The sequence below is a fragment of the Phyllobates terribilis genome, unplaced genomic scaffold, assembly GCF_046119375.1.
Source record: "Phyllobates terribilis strain yellow unplaced genomic scaffold, ASM4611937v1 Scaffold_7__3_contigs__length_470593459, whole genome shotgun sequence".
NCBI classification, from domain to species: Eukaryota; Metazoa; Chordata; class Amphibia; order Anura; family Dendrobatidae; genus Phyllobates; species Phyllobates terribilis.
The window spans coordinates 317,595,973-317,618,511 of NW_027362767.1; the positions used below are offsets into that span (position 1 = coordinate 317,595,973).

General features: G+C 40.1%; 1 protein-coding gene across 3 annotated transcripts in view; it reads right to left on the reverse strand.

The window, feature by feature from the left end:
• COL4A6 (collagen type IV alpha 6 chain) overlaps positions 1-22,539 on the reverse strand; it is a 276,656-nt gene that overhangs the window by 25,115 nt on the left and 229,002 nt on the right. For all 3 annotated transcript variants that reach the window (XM_073641112.1, XM_073641113.1, XM_073641111.1), the window contains 13 exons: positions 22,131-22,292; positions 13,198-13,368; positions 12,945-13,088; positions 12,006-12,122; positions 9,177-9,358; positions 6,399-6,462; positions 4,550-4,624; positions 4,042-4,149; positions 2,560-2,667; positions 1,738-1,809; positions 1,390-1,515; positions 873-983; positions 321-482 (listed from right to left, as the gene is read on the reverse strand). In XM_073641112.1, coding sequence (XP_073497213.1) covers positions 321-482; positions 873-983; positions 1,390-1,515; positions 1,738-1,809; positions 2,560-2,667; positions 4,042-4,149; positions 4,550-4,624; positions 6,399-6,462; positions 9,177-9,358; positions 12,006-12,122; positions 12,945-13,088; positions 13,198-13,368; positions 22,131-22,292 — 1,602 coding nt within the window. The remainder of the gene's footprint in view (positions 1-320; positions 483-872; positions 984-1,389; positions 1,516-1,737; positions 1,810-2,559; positions 2,668-4,041; positions 4,150-4,549; positions 4,625-6,398; positions 6,463-9,176; positions 9,359-12,005; positions 12,123-12,944; positions 13,089-13,197; positions 13,369-22,130; positions 22,293-22,539) is intronic.

A 22,539-nucleotide genomic window follows, 5' to 3' on the forward strand; every position in this document is an offset into this window, starting at 1 on the left:
GCGAGGAATGGAGGATGTAGTCGCCTAATATATCACTTGCTGGCAGGTGATAGGCTGGGGAAGCAGATCTCTGCAGGACAGAATGGATACAAATTCCTGCAGAGTTCAGGTGTGCCTCCATATGACTCACAAACTGACAGAGCTCACAGAGCTGGAAGAAAAGCACACAATAAGTAGAGCGGCGCTTAGAAAGAGCTTGGCCGGCGTAACAGGTAACAGTAGGAACCTTTATTATTCACTATTTGTTAGATTAGCTTCAGTTCTTGCCATTTGAAAAGTCATTACAACTTTACTTACATACACAGATAACAGGGATTTACCTTTTACTCCAGGTGCTCCGGGGCTTCCAGGGTTTCCTGAAAAACCTGAATCTCCCTTTACGCCGACTCTTCCTGGTCCTCCTGGTATTCCAGAATCTCCTGTATCTCCTTGGTTGGAAGCTGGACCTGAGGGTCCACGTGGGCCAGGTAGACCTGGCAATCCTTAAATAATAAAAATATAGAAACATTATTTTACTAACAAGTTTAGTTCCATTACCATGTCTATTATGACATATGGACAACATAGAGGGGCCCCCTATTCAGGACAGATCTCTACTAGTCAAAACAAGTAGCGTCTCTTCCTCTGGAGGCCACAAATTAATATTTACTCACTGCTTAACACACAAAACTAATTTTTCCATGAAGCTCCTAACCACATATTTTCTTAGTTTTTTGTAGTCAGAACTATAGAAAAGAGGAGTGCAGTAGACAAAATGTAGAAAAAAAATGTCTATAGCACAAATTTAATATTTACACTTGTAAGTTGAATAAATGTAAAAAAAAAAACAACACAAAAATGAATAGAAGACAAAATACATATGGTAGACATACCCATCTCTCCATCTCTTCCAGCTGGACCAGGGTCTCCAGGTAAACCAGGTATAATATTTATTGACCCTGGTGGTCCAGGAGGACCAGATTGTCCAGGGGCACCAGGTAAGCCTGAAAGTACAATATGGATAGTCATTTCAACTCTGGACAAAGAATATCAGCTGATCACAAATGCTCTGAGTGGGTGCATTCAATGTGAACACATGTTCAGCTTCAGGTATCAATGGCTCTCCCTTGGTGAAACATTGACTATCCAGTACATTGACTTCTTCATGGTTGTAACATGAATGTATTTTACCTAACTGTGGTGTATACTGAAGCTTGTGGGCCCCAATGCAAAATAGGGCCCCCAACTATTTGGTATCTTTAATAGTATTAGTCTTCTTATATGAGCTAAAGGGACTTTTTGTAGCCCCCTAGGCTCAAGGGACCTGGGTGCATTTGCAACCCCTGCACTCAATATAGTTACACCCCTTACCTAATAACACTAGGTATATGCTAAAGCATCATGTCTTACCTGGATCTCCAATAACCCCTTTTGCGCCATTAACTCCTGGCTGCCCAGGCACTGTGTTGGAAAAGCCTCTTTCACCTTTAGAACCTGGAAATCCAGGTGACCCCGGGCGTCCTGCTTCACTCAAACCTTTAATTTTGGGAGAGAAAATACTTAAAAACAAAAGTAATACTACAAAAAAAAGGAGCATTTTACCGACATTTTCATGTAAAACCATAACGCACCTGTCCTACACCAGGAGAATGCAATAAAATTACAAGTGTCTAATATGTATTCTTGCATTATACTGTAGTTTCTAATGCGTTCTTGTACTCTAATAATAATGTATTAATTATGATATGCGATAATTACCAGGCGTGCCAGGTAAGCCCCTTGTGCCAGGCAATCCATTTAGTCCATCCAACCCTGAAAATCCTGAAAAACCTGAAATGAATAGGTAAAAGATATTACTTTGAAAAAAATGAGTACACTGGAAATCTAGACTTGCTCTCAGAAAAATAGTATGGCTATAAACATTTATGGGGGTTTTCTCAGCAACACAACTCTTATATTTGCCAATAAGCTGGTGTAGTGGTGAGCTTTAATCCCCAGCTACATGTATGGCTTCACACAATGTATAGATGGGTTGGGTCTAGGTCTTATTGTCTGTTCACACTGCATCTTTTTTTGGTGGTCAAAAATGTCTGAAGATGCTTTTGGAATCACTCTTACTCTTTGGAGTTTGTAAACCTGAAAAATCATTTTTAGAATTTTTGTTCTTTTTCTGAGCACTTTTTCTGTGTTTTGTTAAGTGGATTCATAGGATAATACGATTTGCAAACATTTTGTGGACGGAATGTCAAACGAAAGTTTTCTGCACGTGAATATACACAGATTGACCTTGTTTGTTAGGACTTACAGGTAAAGACACCGCAGTTCTATGGATGGCCAAACAGACAACCACTGGCCAATAATCATTTTCCCTTCTGTTCATTGCTATAGAGTCCAGTTGTTATTTGGTTTCTGTACAGTAATGTATATGGGGATCTATATACCATAATTTGATTTACAGTAGAGGATAATTTCACCTCCCATTCTAGTAATTTCCAGATACATATATATTCTTTCTACAGTAACATGCATGGAAAATTAGAAGTTTCCTTAAAAAAAAAAACACAGTGTAGAATATTTTACCTTTAACACCTGGAGCACCAACAGATCCGGGAAATCCTGGACCGCCTGGTAATCCTGTGGTTCCTACAAATCCAGGGTTTCCTCGAAATCCCTGCAGGCCGGGGGAACCTGAGAAAAAGCATTGTGGCTGATTATTACCGTGTACCAAGCACATATAGCTTACTTATAATATTCTCAATTGTACCAAACTCTCTCCCATCCTTAACCCTAAATTATCATCTTCAGGCAGAATGGTTTCCTAGTGTGCTGATCGCACTATTCAGTATTTCTACATGAGATGGGGAGACTGTGGTCTCATTCAAACTTCAGTATATGAACAATAGATTTCATCCGTTTTTATTTTTAAGCCGATTATAGTAGTTGAGAAACACAGTACGTGTCCAATCAAACCATTTATACAGGTATTTAATCCACTTCTAATATTTGCTAAAAGAGAATGTATCACCAGAAATAACCAATTGTTTAAATCAAATTTATGCGTAAAATTTATTTTTTTTACATTTTTGGCAATTTTTTTTATTCAAATCTGTATTAAAAAAAATAGTAATCTTACAATTTTCAGACTAGCCACTGAGACAAAAAAGGTATAAAAAAATTAATTCTTGTTCTCTACAGAAGATGTTTCAGAAGTCTCAGTATCATCACAATCAGAATTACAATACACAGCTGATAACACAGGACCCACCAATCACAACAGACAATGTCACAGCTCCCCTGCTCCCCCTCCCTTCACAATGACCTTAGCACATGCTTATTAGATGCTTCAATACAAAAGATATAGTCTGAGTCAGTGTATTGCTACTAATGTATTTGTGGATTTCCTGGAAAAATAATTATAATATCTAGAAACATACCGGTGACCAGTGTGAAAATAGCAAAATTTCTACTATATTTAGTCGTGATATATACAAAAAAAAAACACTTATTATAAACCTGATTTGAACAGAGGACCATTTTCTAAGGACACAGTCCTTTTAAAAATTGGTGAAAAATATAGCCGAATTGTAGATGGAATTTTTGCAACTCCAAATCTGTGTCATTCATATGAATAAGGTTGCCTATGGATTTTGTCAACCCCCATCAAATGAATAAATAAGATGCAATAGAAAATCTCTGTAACCAATCTAATGTGAATAAAGATACCTGAAAACCTCACTTACACCTTTGTCAAGTGCCATCATTGTTTTTATTTTTATTTTATAATTTTTTTTATTTTTTTTGCAGAGTGGATTCCTTGTTGTTTTTTTTACTTTTCCACTCTCATACTTTTATTTTAGGGGGGAGGGGTGGTGGACTTTTCTCTATTTTTTGAAAAGGAGCAGCTAAGTGACCAGTGGTCAAGGATATAGACGGGATCAGTGGAAGTATAATGTTGGCCAGTGAGTGAAAGATATGGCATCAGAAATACATGTAGGCAACAAAGCTTCACAGATTTCCGCAGGAAGCTCATGTACCAATGCCCAGATTAACACTTTGCAGCACCTGGTTGTCCTGGGCGGCCATTATCTCCTCGTTGACCTTTCAGTCCGGGGCTTCCTGAAGCTCCAATGAGTCCAACATCACCGGAATATCCGTTGAATCCTCTTGCACCTGTAGATTGAAAGATACCTTTGTATCAGGTAAGTTCTTTATGCAGGTAACACCGGCTCCTTCCTGCTGATCTCAGCCCCATATAGGTTAATGGGGTTTTTACATATTTTAATGGGATAATCTGGCACCTCTCACCTCCTTGGCTGCTATAATGAAGGAATGTTTTCCTATATCAGATCCCAGCATTATGAATACAGCTCTGCACTTGTAAACTGGAATACAGCCTATACCTCAGAACAATGTGAGATCAATTTTCGTAGATTAACTGTGCACGTAAATTGTAAAAAGTCATACAAATGTGAACTTGCGCCGAGGCGGGAGGATTGCTGCAAATGTCACTAAAACTGTTTTTGAAACCTTTTAGATGCAATAGCTTTAAGATCGGTGCTTATGACTTTACCTGGATTCCCTGGTGACCCTCGCTCCCCTCTGGATCCCGGAGCACCAGGCTGCCCCAGTGATTCCCCACGGTCACCTGTAATGAGAAAATAATACTTTTACATGCAGCCCCTAGACACGACAGCTTGACTACAATATAAGATTATTATCTGACTCAATGGTCATTGTACAACAACTGAAGCTGGGTTTAGAGGAGTAGATGATCATGAAAATGATTGGCACTGGTATACTCTGACTGTGGTACCAAGGGCCCATCAGTAACGTTAATTCTGGGGCCCACTCTCCAGCTACATGCAAATATTATTGGCCAGTGATGGAGGATACTATGTGGATTGCCGCTGCTTTTTTTAATGTAATTTCAACGTATGGTTCCACAAAAAATAATAAAATGAGTAGTAGTTTGTTAAATAAATGAAATACTACCAATGTCTGAATATCATGCATCAAGTGTACTATGGCAAGCACATGTGGAGGGGCCCACCGGGGGATTCACCTGTTCCCCTATGGGCCAGTCCAAGCCTGAAGTGTACAATCACCATAAGCAACCTCTGCGAAACGATGGCCAAACATGTATATGTAACAATGATCGTGTAAAAAAAAAATTAAAAATATGGTATTGGTTATTAGCAATTACTTGTTTGTTCACTGTATTAAGATAAGTATTGTAATGGAAGATAACTGGTAGTGTGGGTGTGGAAAGGTAATGCAAAAATGCAAATGTCTTTGTATGTGACGCCCTTTAGCCTTTCCTTGCCCATCCCCTAGCTTTTCGTGTGAGTGCTATTGTGTATATTGAGCAGTTAGAGCAAGTGGCCTGGAGTATGACTGATCAACCAATCAGAAGTCACATAGTTAAAATATATTTACATATACCCGCCTCTGGTTAAATAAACATATTGTTGAACAAACAAATGACCTAAAATTTACACAGACCTATCTATTAACGAGCGATGATTATTTCTGAGCCTCTCTGTGTTTTTGGCCATGTCGTTCGGTCGTTCTAACCATTTACAATACACAATGATCATGATTGATGCGTCTTTACTGTTCAAATTCTTTATGATTATCTTCTCATCTAAACCCAGCATAAGGGTTTAGATCTGGCCATGTGTGTTATCATGTACTTAAAGAGAAATCGGCGTAATTCTTATTTTATAAATCAATAGTGCACATAAAAATAAGAAACTTTGTAATATATCTTATCAGAGAAATCTGCTTCTTTCTCTGCCAGGACTGATCATTCTGAAAATCTTCAATTCACAGGTAAAGTCTGCATTCAGTGAAGACAGATTGTTACATTACTGAGATAGGAGATGGCAGTTACTGATAATATTCTATATAGAGAGGAGGATAAGAAACTAGATGCACAGCTCCTCCCATTGCCATAGAATCTTATAAAACCAACTGCCATCTCCTAAGATTCTATGGAGATGGGAGGAGCTCTGCATCTAGTTTATCAGTAACTGTAATATTATCAGTAACTGCCATCTCCTATCTCAGTAATGTAACCCTCAGTCTTCACTGAATACAGATTTTACCCAAGAATTAAGACTTTTGAGAATGAGTGATCAGTCCTGGTGGAAAAAAGGCAGGTTTCTTTGATAATATATTACAATTTTTCTAATTTTCATTGGTACCATTGATTTATAAAATAAAAATTAAAGACTGTTACTCTTGAAAAGGTGACTTTTGGCAGATTAGTAACAGATGTAAAGAGAGGTGAGAAGTCCCAAAATAAAGAATACTAAAACTTTAGTATTGTCACAGCGAGCAAGAGACTATCATGAAATTCACTCAATCTGGTTGATGCAGCTATGGCTTATATCCAAGTATTTTCAGGTCATTGTCACCTTTAATTCCACGTTGACCAGGTGAACCAGCAAAACCAGGGCTACCAGGTAAACCTTCTGCACCCTACAAATAAAACAAGAAAATAAGGGATGGTGACAACTGTGATCATAAAATAAATTAAAGTTTAGCTCCATTGGTTCCATTTAAACAAATATAATAAAAGTGAATTAATATGGCATTGTAGCTAATGTCTGAAGCAGTTGCACCCTACTTGCCCTTCCCTGTTACTAGCATTGATCTGCACCCAGGGGGGCCCCGGTGCTGCAAGACTACAGTGCTAACCACTAAGCCACCAGGCCGCTCCTAACATTACAATCAAGTTCTGCCTCATTGTTTGTATTTTTATATTTTTTATGCTCCTATTATTGTACTTAGCTTTGTTCTATATTATTAGAATCATATCTAGATTATTATTAAGTGATCTTGAAACATTATATCAGATTTTTTACCTTTACATATATTGTTGTAATACTTTGGACTGTGTATTTATGTTTTTAAATATTAATAAAAAGTTAAATACATATATAAAAAAATAAGTTCTGCATTACTGCTACTAGTCATAACAAATGAATTATTTCTTGATAAGCCAATTTCCAGTACTGATTCCTGTGTGGTATCTTTCTTACTCTACGTATATAATTCCATGATAAAGAGCAACAGGCTACCCTTTCCGATTCAGTGAAAATAAAGCTATGTTGTTGCACACCAGCTTGGCAGATGCCAAAAGGACACTCTTTTCGCATTCATTAGATGACTTGGCTCTATGGATATGTTGTGTGCATCCCCTGAACATTGGGGAAAAATAAAATGCAGACAGAACTTGCTGCAGATGGTATACATCAAATCCTGCTACCAAACATACAAATCGGAGGGTAGAAATACACATTTTCTGTGTCTCAGACATTAAGTATAACATATATAATATAAATAATAATTTCAAGGTACCAGGACGGACATGTCATTGGTGCAATCTCTGCAGCCCCAAGAAGTAAGGGGGTCCACCAACATCTCCAAAAAAAGATTAAATTATGCATTATGATGAGCTTTTAGACTAAAAATATTGTTCTTGCACAGGGGCCGTTTTCTGTCTGTGTCTACTCAAACCAGTTACACTTACAGTGGTGGCCAAAAGTATTGGCACCCCTGCAATTCTGTCAGATAATACTCAGTTTCTTCCTGAAAATGATTGCAATCACAAATTCTTTGGTATTATTATCTTCATTTAATTTGTCTTCAATGAAAAAACACAAAAAGAATTGTCCTAAAGCCAAATTGGATATAATTCCACACCAAACCTAAAAAAGGGGGTGGACAAAAGTATTGGCACCCTTTGAAAAATCATGTGATGCTTCTCTAATTCGTGTAATTAACAGCACCTGTAACTTACCTGTGGCACCTAACAGGTGTTGGCAATAACTAAATCACACTTGCAGCCAGTTAACATGGATTAAAGTTGACTCAATCTCTGTCCTGTGTCCTCGTGTGTACCACATTGAGCATGGAGAAAAGAAAGAAGACCAAAGAACTGTCTGAGGACTTGAGAAACCAAATTGTGAGGAAGCAAGAGCAATCTCAAGGCTACAAGTCCATCTCCAAAGACCTGAATGTTCCTGTGTCTTCCTTGCACAGTGTCATCAAGAAGTTTAAAGCCCATGGCACTGTGGCTAACCTCCCTAGATGTGGACGGAAAAGAAAAATTGACGAGAGATTTCAACGCAAGATTGTGCGGATGGTGGATAAAGAACCTCGACTAACATCCAAACAAGTTCAAGCTGCCCTGCAGTCCGAGGGTACAACAGTGTCAACCCGTACTATCTGTCGGCGTTTGAATGAAAAGGGACTGTATGGTAGGATACACAGTAAGACCCCACTTCTTATCCCGAGACATAAAAAAGCCAGGCTGGAGTTTGCCAAAACTTACCTGAGAAAGCCTAAAACATTTTGGAAGAATGTTCTCTGGTCAGATGAGACAAAAGTAGAGCTTTTTGGGAAAAAGCATCAACAGAGTGTACAGGAAAAAAAAAAGAGGCATTCAAAGAAAAGAACACGGTCCCTACAGTCAAACATGGCGGAGGTTCCCTGATGTTTTGGGGTTGCTTTGCTGCCTCTGGCACTGGACTGCTTGACCGTGTGCATGGCATTATGAAGTCTGAAGACTACCAACAAATTTTGCAGTATAATGTAGGGCCCAGTGTGAGAATGCTGAGTCTCCCTCAGAGGTCATGGGTCTTCCAGCAGGACAATGACCCAAAACACACTTCCAAAAGCACTATAAAATGGTTTGAGAGATAGCACTGGAGACTTCTAAGGTGGCCAGCAATGAGTCCAGACCTGAATCCCATAGAACACCTGTGGAGAGATCTCAAAATGGCAGTTTGGAGAAGGCACCCATCAAATATCAGGGACCTGGAGCAGTTTGCCAAAGAAGAATAGTCTACAATTCCAGCAGAGCATTGTAAGAAACTCATTGATGGTTACCGGAAGTGGTTGTTCAACCAAGTATTAGGCTGAGGATGCCAATACTTTTGTTTGGCCCATTTTTGGAGTTTTGTGTGAAATGATCAATGATTTGATTTTTGCTTCATTCTCTTTTGTGTTTTTTCCTTACAAGCAAATTAAATGAAGATAATAATACCAAAGAATTTGTGATTGTAATCATTTTCAGGAAGAAACTGAGTATTATCTGACAGAATTCCAGGGGTGCCAATACTTTTGGCCACCACTGTATAAAAAAAAGATGTCACTCCTGCCATTGCATATTTACATAGAAGACTTACACTTGGTCCTGGCATGCCTGGAAAACCGTTGATTCCTGGTGCTCCCCTAAATCCAGGGAGACCTGGCCGTCCAGATGCTCCAGGGAAACCAGGATCTCCAGGTATACCTTTCTGTAGTCCAGGGGAGCCTGGCAAACCTGGGAGCCCAGGTGACCCAGGAAGACCAGGATATCCTTTATCACCTAAAAGGAATTAAAATACTGCCATTGTACTATTTTCCAGATATCGACCTGAGCGTATTTATTTGCAGGAGACAATTCCCCTGAAGAGCTTACAATCTAAAGCCGCCCATATACAGTACAGACCAAAAGTTTGGACACACCTTCTCATTTAAAGATTTTTCTGTATTTTCATGACTTTGAAAATTGTACATTCACACTGAAGGCATCAAAACTATGAATTAACACATGTGAAATTATATACTTAACAAAAAAGTGTGAAACAACTGAAAATATGTCTTATATTCTAGGTTCTTCAAAGTAGCCACCTTTTCCTTTGATGACTGCTTTGCACACTCTTGGCATTCTCTTGATGAGCTTCAAGAGGTAATCACCGGAAATAGTTTTCCAACAATCTTGAAGGAGTTCCCAGAGATGCTTAGCACTTGTTGGCCCTTTTGCTTTCACTCTGCGGTCCAGCTCACCCCAAACCATCTCAATTGGGTTCAGGTCTGGTGACTGTGGAGGCCAGGTCATCTGGCGTATCACCCCATCACTCTCCGTCTTGGTCAAATAGCCCTTACACAGCCTGGAGGTGTGTTTGGGGTCATTGTCCTGTTGAAAAATAAATGATGGTCCAACTAAACGCAAACCGGATGGAATAGCTTGCCACTGCAAGATGCTGTGGTAGCCATGCTGGTTCAGTATGCATTCAATTTTGAATAAATCCTCAACAGTGTCACCAGCAAAGCACCCCCACACTATCACACCTCCTCCTCCATGCTTCACGGTGGTAACCAGGCATGTAGAGTCCATCTGTTCACCTTTTCTGCGTCGCACAAAGACACGGTGGTTGGAACCAAAGATCTCAAATTTGGACTCATCAGACCAAAGCACAGATTTCCACTGGTCTGATGTCCATTCCTTGTGTTCTTTAGCCCAAACAAGTCTCTTCTGCTTGTTGCCTGTCCTTAGCAGTGCTTTCCTAGCAGCTATTTTACCATGAAGGCTGCACAAAGTCTCCTCTTAACAGTTGTAGAGATGTGTCTGCTGCTAGAACTCTGTGTGGCATTGACCTGGTCTCTAATCTGAGCTGCTGTTAACCTGCGATTTCTGAGGCTGGTGACTCGGATAAACTTATCCTCAGAAGCAGAGGTGACTCTTGGTCTTCCTCTCCTGGGGTGGTCCTCATGTGAGACAGTTTCTTTGTAGCGCTTGATGGTTTTTGCAACTGCACTTGGGGACACTTTCAAAGTTTGCCCAATTTTTCAGACTGACTGACCTTCATTTCTTAAAGTAATGATGACCACTCATTTTTCTTTACTTAGCTGCTTTTTTCTTGCCATTGCCATAATAAAAATTCTAACAGTCTATTCAGTAGGACTATCAGCTGTGTATCCATCAGACTTCTGCACAACACAACTGATGGTCCCAACCCCATTTATAAGGCAAGAAATCCCACTTATTAAACCTAACAGGGCACACCTGTGAAGTGAAAACCATTTCCGGTGACTACCTCTTGAAGCTCATCAAGAGAATGCCAAGAGTGTGCAAAGCAGTCATCAAAGCAAAAGGTGGCTACTTTGAAGAACCTAGAATATAAGACATATTTTCAGTTGTTTCACACTTTTTTGTTAAGTATATAATTCCACATGTGGTAATTCATAGTTTTGATGCCTTCAGTGTGAATGTACAATTTTCAAAGTCATGAAAATACAGAAAAATCTTTAAATGAGAAGGTGTGTCCAAACTTTTGGTCTGTACTGTACATTAGACTAAAGTTGGATGAAGCCACCGATAATGTCAGACAGTCTAATGTGTATGAGGACCCCGGACAGGTGATTGTTAAAAGAGTTAAGGATTCAACTTGTCCGATTTCGGACTGGCAATCCTTTTGTTCTCCCTGAGATAAGCAGCTGCCAGGGACCTCTGGCAGAGGCTTTCTCATAGAGAACAAAGGAGCATTCAGCAGGGCTAGCGCTCCTGTGTATGGAAGAGACAGTTGCTTGCCAACAATCGCCTGAACCACCAATCGCTGACAACCATCTAGTGTGTATGGGGGTCTTAAGAGTAGGGAAACACAGTCATTACTGTGGGGATGAAAAAGAAATATGACTAGATTTTGTGAATTAATAAGGTGCTACAAATAGCATTTTTTTCACAGAATTATCCCAACAACAGGCACGATTTAAGCACATTTGTTTCCAACCAGACATTTCTGTCTGGCAATTTAGGATTGAAATTATAATTCTCAATTTGTAAAACGATTCTGCCAATATTTTGCATAGTACAGTAAACATGCTTTAAACCAACATTTGATTATCCAGATAGACTAATAATTTAATCCTTCTAGTTTTCAGCAGAGAAATGCAAAATAATGTGGAATCTGACAGCATCAGAAGCATATATTAGACAGAGATAACATTAAGGAAGCGTCCTTGAGTATTCCTTACAATTCAGATTGATATAATATTCTTTTACTGTCCCATAATCCATAATATTTCATAATCAAGAAAATGTTATTTTATATATATATATATATATATATATATATATATATATATATATATATTGAAACATTTCTATTGTAATGCGGTATTCTCTGCTTTGAAAACATTATAAAGCTATAAGGAATTAAAAAAATATATGTGGTAGATAGAATGAGTGTTACCTCTTGGGCCAGGGAACCCTGGTCGCCCTTCTATTCCTGGGGCACCACGATCTCCTTTCAGAGTAGATATGTCTACAAAGCTAGCAGGGCCTGGTGACCCTGGTTCACCTCTGCTGCCTGAAAATACAGTCATGTTTAAACATGTTCCTTATGTTCGGAGAAAGTATCGAAAAAACTTCTTTAAATTGTGTTTGTCATCAGGTCCAAGTTTGGTTATAGAAAGTTATAGCATACCTTGCAAGGTAGAGAGTACAATATAATATATTATACATAATGTATAACATGTTATTGTAAGGAGCAAATTCAATATGTGAGCATATATACACACAACCCACAATCCAGAATGATGGAGACCACACAAGGGCCCAACCCCATGCCTGCCCCTTCCTGGCTGGAATTTAACAATATGCCTTAAAAGGGTATTCTGACTAATATGCTAGGTTTGCCATAAGTATCTATGAGATGAATGTTAGAGAGGTTGGGGTTCCAGGGCTTGAACCCCTACTTATATTTAGAACATGGCAGCAATAGGAAGAAGTGAAGAAGTGGAAAGAGGGAGAGAGTCTTCTTGAGATTTGTGCAGCACCCTCCATAACAGTTCAAATGGGCTACCTCTGAACTTCACAGCCTAATATAGTGTGGAAAATAAAAGATATTCTACCAGTATGCGATAACATTCTGTCATGGGGTTATCGTTCTCCAAGCTTGAACATGATAAACAAAATCATACAAGTAAATAATATATTTCATGCACACTTATTTGAGATAGTCTCTATCCTCACGCCTTTGAGGGATACTGAGAAATTGGGTCTACAGTCTGATGGCAGCTCCCGAAAGTTACAAGATATTTAATTTCTCCACCAATAGATACTCTTATGAATATATCACTTCAATTGAAGACTTATACTAATATGAAAAGACATGATATTTCTTCATCACCTTTTTCTCCTTTTCTCCCGTCTGATCCACGAATGCCATCTCTTCCAGGTAATCCATTAAATCCTTTGAGTCCAACACCACCAGAAAGTCCAGGCAGACCAGGCATTCCAGGGAAGCCAATCAAACCTGAAGAGCCTTTATCACCTGGAAGTGGAAAAGCAATTGTGTAACATTTTATGCATGTAATGCAGAACTATCAGTATATATCTACCATACATTTCTACCATATTGTAAATTATTTTAAAGAACCAACCTTTAGGTCCTGGGAAGCCAGGTTGAGCATCACGGCCAATTGGACCTGGAGGTCCCGGAGGTCCTAAATCTCCTCCACGACCAGCATCTCCATTTAGACCTGGGCGACCTTTTGGCCCAAATGGGCCAGGAGCTCCTCTATCTCCTGGAAAACCCTTTGCTCCTGGAAAACCTGAAATAAGATATACAATTTTACAATCTGAAACCAAGAATGGAGAATGTAACAAAAAATTCCCATCGCTTCTAGAGGATGCAAAGGAGCATGGATCCTCCATTAGTGAAAGGCAAATGATGGATAGCAGAAATTTCTGCTACATATAACCACCTAGCGGAAGGGACGTTAGCTGCAAAAGCATTAGTGTTCTAACACAATGTAACCTATTGCAAGGATTACTGCCTATATCACTACAACTGACGGTAGTGAAACCCCTTAGATGAGATGTTCGCCATAATATTCATATGTCACTAGTTGAGGAAAAAATCACCTGGATTAACACTGATCTGTCACTAGATTTCACAATAAAACTTGTATTCAACAGATCTTACACCAGATGAGGAAGGTTTACTTACTTTAAAAATCCATGTTTAGGCTATGTGCACACGATGCAGATTTAATGCGTTTTTGCAGCGGATTTTCGCAGCAAAAACTCATTGAAATCGCTTGTAATAGGTCTGCCATGTACTGCAATGCAAATCCGCATGTGCTGTGCACATCATGCGGAAATTTCCGCTGCGGATTCACATTGCGGTAAAAACCGCAGCAAGACCAATTCTAGTGCAATTCCGCTGCAAAATCGCCGCCATTGACTTGCACTGGACCGCATAAGATCCGCATGATTACATGTAGTCATGCGGATCTTATGCGATTTAATGCGTGGATGGTACCCGGGTCTGGAGAAGAGGAGACTTTCATCCGACCCAGATACTATTGTACCTACAAGTTAAAAAAGAATTCTAAAGTTAAAAATAAAAAAAAAATAATCATACTTACCTCTCCGGCGCCCCCATCTCCTCCCGGTGTCCTCCCGGCGACGATGCGCTCTCCTCAGCTCCCAGCGGTGATCTGCAAGGACCTTCGTGATGTCATTTAGTCAGCTGATGGTCACGCGACCATCACCTGACCGCTGACGTCATGGAAGGTCCTTCATTACCGGTACCAGCCACGGAACCTGCAGAGACGCCGGGAGCAGACCGAGGCCGCCGGAAAGGTGAGTATTAGGTTATTTTTTACGTTCTAATTCTTTTTTTTTAACATTATGTTGGTCACACAATATAAATCCATTCCGGTTGCATGGATTTATATTGTGTGACCAACTTTCAAGCACTTTTCCAAGTGATGCTAAAATCGCTTGGAAAAGAGATTGACAAAAGCATGCGAAATCGCATGCTAAAAACGCTTGACAAACGCTTGTCTCTGGCGGAAAAAACGCATGTAAAATCTGCATGTGTTTTTTCTGCCAGGGAGATGCAGAAACGCTCAGGAAAAATGTGGAGCATTTCTGCATCGTGGGCACATAGCCTTAAAGGACTACATAATCTTGATATATAGGATGAAAAAGCTCATGATTGCAAATGTATTCAGCCTGCGCTAACCCAACCTGACTGACAGCAGCAGCTTGTACTGAGCAGTGTGAGATCTCAGCAGCAGCAGGGAGGAAGGACACTGAGGAGCTGTCAATCAAGTTATGCGCGTAGAGATTAAGTTAAACTTTCAAAAAGGATTATACAGTCATTCTGACATGGATTTTCAAAGTAAATACATTGGCCTCATCAAATTTAGACATCTATTTAATAATGAATGCAGTTTGTATTGTGAAATCAGGTGACAGATCTGACTTAATAGAAGAATGAGTAAACCTCATTTCATACACATTTTATCTCAACCACTGTCAGAAGAGTGGCATGCTTATATTCTGAAGATGGAAAGTTTTGTTTAAAATCTGTGAAACTTTAAGCAGTATTTCATATTCTGGCCAGATTAGATGATTTGATGTATATTCTATATACATAGTAGACAAAAAACAGAGGTCAGTAAGGAAAGTGACTATAAGTGCCAAATATATGACCGCCTTTTAGGGGTGTTTCAAACGTCCATGTTTCGCGTACGTGCGGTGTCCGTTTCCACAAGTACTGGAGACACTAACATACGTAGACCCATTCAAATGAATGGGTTTTTTAAAAGTCAGTGTGTGTCCATTTTTTACTCACAGCACAGGCCGCAAAACGTCCCGCACACGTGCACACTGATGACACACAGATGACATCCGTGTGTCATCAGTTAGACACGTACCGGCACCTGGGAATCAGCGGTACAGGTAGCGCAGTTCCCAAGTACCTGTCTTAAGTGTCCCCTGCTGTAATCCATCTGACAGCTCACGCCGAGGAGCAGAGGAGAATCACTCGCTGCAGCGAAAGGGCCCCTGAAATGCACTGAGCGACAGGACACTGCTCAGTGAGCTCAGCGCAGGTCAGGGGCCCGCTCTCTGCAGCGACTCATTCTCCTCTGCTCCTCAGCATGTGCGGTCAGTTGGATTACAGCGTGGGACATTTAGGACATGTGAGTATAAGGAATTTTTTATTTTATTCTTATCTGTACAGGTTTTGGAGACAGCGAGAACAGAATACTACTCTCAACATTGTCCCCAGGGGACAAGGATGAGGGCAGCGTTCAACACCCAGCGCTTGGGAGCAGCGCTAACTGTATTCCCAGGCGTCGGTACGTGTGATATTGATGTGGCATCATACACACGGACATCTCCGGTACTGTTTTTTCCAGTACCGGAAATATCCGGATGTGTGAAAGAGGCCTTAGGGAGAGGTCGGAGGGTCACTTTAAGCTTGATGTTTGAAGACATTTGGAAAATAAAATTGAAAGCATTTTCTGCTGTCTAAGGTAGGGATATGGTAGAGGGTGACTTTAAAGTGCTCCAGTATCACTCACTTTTCCATCTGGAGGTTAATGGCACTGATGAATTTGCTCTGGCAGGTGCCTGTCCTGACGTATAGGACAAGGGCATGTTACTTGCAAGAAGTGCACCTGTCTTGCATGAGAAAGGAGGTGTTCCCCTGAAACATGGCAAGGTTGGCATGTGGCCATGTTAACTACCCGGCTGTGAATGGGAAGCGGCCCATGATGGGGGACATTATTATAGAAAGGATCCGGGACAGGGGCCATTATTATAGAAAAGGAACAAGATGACTATGGACAATCCGCAAATATCAGGACTTTCTTAAACAGGACGACTATGGACAATCTGCTAATATTAGGACTTTCTTGAACATGTGGTGAATATAACAGATTAAAGTGGAAGACATAACACTGCTGGAATTTTTGCACATATCAGTATATATTGGTATTGCATAAGGGCTGTGTGTGTTTCCTTCTATTTTCATCTCCTCGTAGATTGTGAGCCCTCACAGGCAGGGTCCTCTCTCCTCTTGTACCAGACGCTGACTTGTATTGTTCATGAATATTGTACTTGTTTTTTATTATGTATACCCCTTTTCACATGCAAAGTGCCATGGAATAAATGGCGCTATAATAATAATAATTTCCTGGCAGGTACATGGTGACATAATGTCATCAATGCCACTAGTCTCCCGATATTGAAGTGGGTGGCACTGTAGAAATATTAGAGTTCTCGGATGATAAATCACAACATTGATGACATCCAAGTGATATCGAGGACAGTGGCACCCCATGATCTGGGTCATGCATACTGGGGTACATGTATGAAACGTGTCACTTCTGGTGCAGATGTAATTTTGTCAAATTTATGTGCCATTCTTCACAGTATTACTTTACTATGCTCAATCAGTTCTTTGCCTAATACAGTTCTCCTGCATATAGTATATTACTTAAAGGGATTTTCCCATTAAAAAAAGTTCATCTTAATGAATGGCGGTGTCTGACCGTGTATGGGACATGGTCTGATCATACCACATCTCCTGGGCAGGGGAGAAAGCAAAAGAGTATACAGACATTACAGCAGGGGATCACAGAGGATTCATTTTGTGAGGTAAAATATTGTTTATAAACAAGCAGTGAAATATTTTACCTCAGAAAATGTGATCCCCTGCTGTCCTGTCTGTATACTCTTTTGCTTCCTCCCCTGCCCAGGAGATGTGGTATATTCCGTACACGGTCAGACACAGACAATTATTAAAATGAACTTTTGTTCGTGGGAAAACCCCTTTAAAGTACTAGCAAACATTACATTACAAATATTTTAGCCTTGCCAGAGGCGTAACTTTCGCAATCACAGAATTTGCAGCTGCGACCGGGCCCATGCGGGAGGGGGACCGACACCAGCACCTATTTCAAGTTGGATGTGCGTCCTCAGATGCACAATCAGCTGAAGTGTATTGTGGCGGAGAGACCCACTGACTCCCTGCACTGCAATACATGCCACTGACCAATCAGAGGCCAGCAGCTAACATCTAAGTGCCCATCACAAGTGGCGCATGACAGTGACGTCAAACGCCGCACAGAGAATGGAATGCCAAACTCAGCTGCAGGCTATAGAAGAGGACACCGCACGTCATGAGAGCGGAGAAAGGTAAGAAGAATCACTTATTTTTTTTAATGCATTGGAAAAGAAAAGCAGAACGGATATTAAACCAAATAGGGGCCTAAGATGGTGGACATTATACCAAGAATGATGGGGGACATTATATAAGTAAGGGGCCTGGGATGGTGGACATAATACCAAGAAGGATGGGGAAGATGATACCAGGAAGGGGCCCAGGATGGAGGACATTGTTATAGGATGGAGAACATTATAACAGGAAGGGGTCCATGATGGGGGACAGTATACCAGGAAGAATGGGGGACATTATATCAGGAAGGGGCCCATGATGGGGGACATTATACCAGGATGGGGAGCATCGTTACAGGAATCAGACATTATACCAGGAAGAGGCCCAGAACAGGTGATATTATACCAGGAAGGGGCCCAGGATGAGGGACATTATTACTGGGAGGGGCTCAGGATGAAGGACATTATACCAGGAAGGGGCCCAGGATGAGGGACATTATTACTGGAAGGGGCTCAGGATGGAGGACATTATACCAGGAAGGGGCCCATGATGGGGTACATTATTATAGAAAAGGAACAGGACGAGAGACACTATTACATGGAGAGTGAATAAGTATGTCTTTATAGGGTCTAGAACGCTATAAAGTCTCATACATCTGACTAACAAGGAGGTGGGGGCACTGTGGCACAGGTCCACATTTTGCACCAGGGACCATGGGACTACGCCACTGAGTCTTGCCCTATTATAGCTTTATATTGGTTAGAGGTAGTTAAAAAATTGGTATCAAAATACAAGATTCAATTTATCCCAACTCCCTATTGGAGTATTGAGCAACAATGTGTCCCAGGTGATACACAATGATGGTAAAAGGTCAATCTTCACTACACTAGCCAGGCTTGTGATAGGTACCCAAAGAATGAAATACTGCTTTGCTTCATATTATCAAGTTTTTTTGTAGCAGGAAATATATATAACAATTGAATTTTACATTACCCTCTTTTTCATTTCTGTACCACATGGGCACAATGTTTTTTGTAAAGAGATTAATTGAATAAGGGGTGTCACCTATGGCCAGTGCCCGCAGCATCAATAGCTGGGCTGTTAGTCCATCTGCTTTTATGCTAGAGAACACTTTCTCACCTTGGCAGCCTACGTGAAGAAGCCGAAACCATACAGAATCACATCAAAATACGGAGGATTGGTGAAATTTGGAATAAAAGCATGATGAAGGAAAAACAGACAAAATGTTTGAAAGATAGCACATGGTGAAATGGAAATTGCCAGCTGAGAGATATCACAAAACAAATGAATCATTTTCTCTAGAAGAGCACCCCATGGAAGGAATGAAATGGAAGATAACAAGAAAGGAGAGAATGATGTCCTGACCTCCGTCTGTGATTGTATTTAGTCACCTGATTGAGTTACGGTTAGTGATCAGAGTTAGAAAGTAACTACAAAAAAACAGAAATCTAGACAAGCGGATGAACAGACGAAAGACAGTGATTTATGAGATGTCCATTATCATGCTTCCAATATTCACTCATAATTATCATCATTTCTCAAAGTGAATACATTTCAATTCTATATAGCCTTCATATCCCTAATGGGCATTGCAATATGTTGATGCACATGTCTTACCCTAATTATATATACTCTTTAGTACTCAAGTGCAGAAGAATAATGTATTATTACAGAGTCATACTTAGATTGGGATACCATTACTTCCTTACCACAGGGGGAAATATTATGCTTTGTGCACTTAAATATATTTATTAAATACTAAAGTTGAGCAAAAAGATTTTCAGGACCCAGAACCAGCAGTCACATCAGTAATCCATGGTTGTAGGACCATAGCCCTGTGAACTCCCTCCTACCTGCTGGCATCCCCGGCTCCTCTTCCAATTAGAAGGCCTGGCGTGATGTCATGCTTGTGTCACGCTATGATGATGATGCACAGAGGCTACTAATCAGAATAAGAGTCATGGATGTCAGCAGGTAAGAGTATGGATCTGGTCCAGTGGCCATGGGCTACTGACGTGAGTGTTGGACTAGGATCCTGAGAATTTTTTTGATCAACTCTATTACGGTAATTACATTTTTTACCATGCAATTGTATCTGGATAAGTTGAAGGCTTTGGAAGTTTTAACACTGACAGATGTAAGGTTCTGCACTTGGTAAGAAAAAATATAAAAAATAAAAAATACATGACAAGATAACTTACTAAATGGCAAAACACTGGGTAAAACATGGGAAAGGAATTTTAGTTGACAAAAAGCCTAACTGTAGCATCCAGCCGTCAAGCAGCTGCCGCCAATGCAAATCATATCATAGGGTACATCCAAAAAGGCACATATCCTCATAATTAGAAAATAATGATGCCACTTTACAAATTAGTCATACCATATAAAGAATATTGTGTACAGTTTTTAGCACTAGTGCACAAGAAAATCATTTTAGAGCTTGAGCATGTTCAAAGGCGGGTGACTAAAATATTAAATTCAATGAAAAAATGATCAACATTTGTGCAACTGAATTCAGAATAATGATGGAGTGGCGACTGGTAACTACACAGTCAAAGTCAAACATTTGGATACACAAGTTCATGCAATGCTTTTTTTGTTTGTTTTTTATTGGAATGTGCAAACCACAAAGGAACAAGTATGGCAATAAGGAGTAAAGTAACACCTGTGAATCAAACCAGAGTATGTATTTAACTTTATATTCATCAAAGTACCCTGCTCCATAGGCATTCCCTCAAGCAGCTTCATAAGGTAGTCACCTGGATTGGCTTCCAGTGAACAGGTATGCCTCGGGAAGAGTTCATTTGTGGAATCATTGGCCTTCAGAAAGTGTTTGCGACCATCAGGTGTTTGTCTACTGATTCTTGTCATATTCTGGGTTAGAATATGTGGAAAAGGGCTCAGGCCTGAATAGAACTGAGTACTAAGTAAAGAGAAACGACAGTCCAATATTTCTTTATGAAATGAAAGTCAGTCAATCTGGAACATTGCTAGAACCTTGAAGAGATTTTTAAGTGCAGTCATGATAACCATCAATTGCTGTGATGAAATTTGCTCTAATGAGGACAACCTCAAAAAAAAGGAGACCAACAATGACCTCTGCTGCAGAGGATACGTTCATCAGAGTTGCAAGCCTCAGAAAATGCAAACTGGCAGCACTTCAGATAACAGCCCTAATGAATGAGGCACAGACGTCAAGTAGCAGAAATGTGATCGGATGGTTTCTACATGTGCATGTGTGGTGCCCACCGTGAAGAATGGAAATTAAGATGTGATGTGTGGGGGTGCTTAGCGGTTGGTGTTTTATTTTGAATTCAAGGTACACTTACCCAGCTGGCTACCACAGCATTCTACAATGACATATCATACCATCTGATTTTCACTTAGTAGGACCATTATTGCAATAGACCGAGAAAACATTTCCAGGCTATGTGACCAATAAGTACAGGGATGGAATTCTGTGTCAGATAACATGGCCTTCACAATCACCCAACCTCAACCCAACTGAGATGGTTTGGGATCAGATAGTTTGGGACGAGTTGGACTGTGAAGGCAAAGCAGCAAACAAGTTCTTGCCACTTCTGGGAACTCTTTCAAGACTGTTGGTAAGCCATTCCAGGTGAGTATCTGATAAAACTGCTTGAGAGAATGCAAAGGAGGTGTAACGCTGTCATCAGAGTAAAAGGGGTTATATTGAGGAATCTAAGGTTTCACACATATGTTCTATGCACATGCTGCGGATTTTTCCGCAGCGTTTATGCTGCGTTCAAAAATCCGCAGCATGTCAATTAATTTTGTGTTTCCACATGCGGAATTGCCTTTGTCCAATGCATAAAAAACGCAAGGCAATTCCGCATGTGGAAAACGCGCGATAAACGCGAGAAAAACGCGCGATAAACGCGTGCGGAATTCCGCATGCATTTTTCCGGGAGAGGACTTGCAGAAATGAAGCAGAAATTTTCTGCTTCATTTCTGCAACGTGGGCACATAGCCTAAGTCTCGCTTAATTTTGCCCCATTAACAGGACTAATAGCGCTGTATATTTATGAGACCATAAGTACAATATATGGATAATAATAAAAATAAACACAACAAATACATATTACTAAAATCATTATCAAACAGTAAATCACTTTATGACAAGTATTTTGACTGACTGGTGTACTTACCAAACTGTTACATTATTGCACCTGAGATACAGATACAAACTTTATCATCAAAGAACATCACAGTTTAGTTGTTCAACATTATTAAAATTGTACTGTAGAAGTCTTTTCATTTAGCTGTCATCAAAATCGGTCCCTTCTGACAGATAGAAAATGTAATGCTTTCTATAAAATTCAGAGCATTTTTTACAGACTTTGATTTTCATACCTGGTGACCCTTGAAATCCAGGCTCTCCCACAGGACCTTGTCTTCCTTTTATACCAGCATCACCTCCAAATCCAGGTGCTCCTCTTGGACCTTGGTTTCCAGGAAATCCTGGATTACCTTTTTCCCCTTTAGCACCCATAAGTCCAGGGCGCCCATCTAATCCTATCAGGCAGAAACCAAAAGAAAACTCAGCATCAGAAGCAAATATAGTAACCATTATGAAGTCTTTATTAACAACTTGACATTGTGGAAACCATGATAAAAATATATTAATCATTAAACTATCTATACACCCTTTATAGAAAGACAGGCCAAGCCCACCTTGTTCGGAAGATCTTATCAATTATTCAATGTGTATGGGGGCCTCTGAATCTCTATGTACAATTCCAGGGGAAAGAAGGATCTTTCA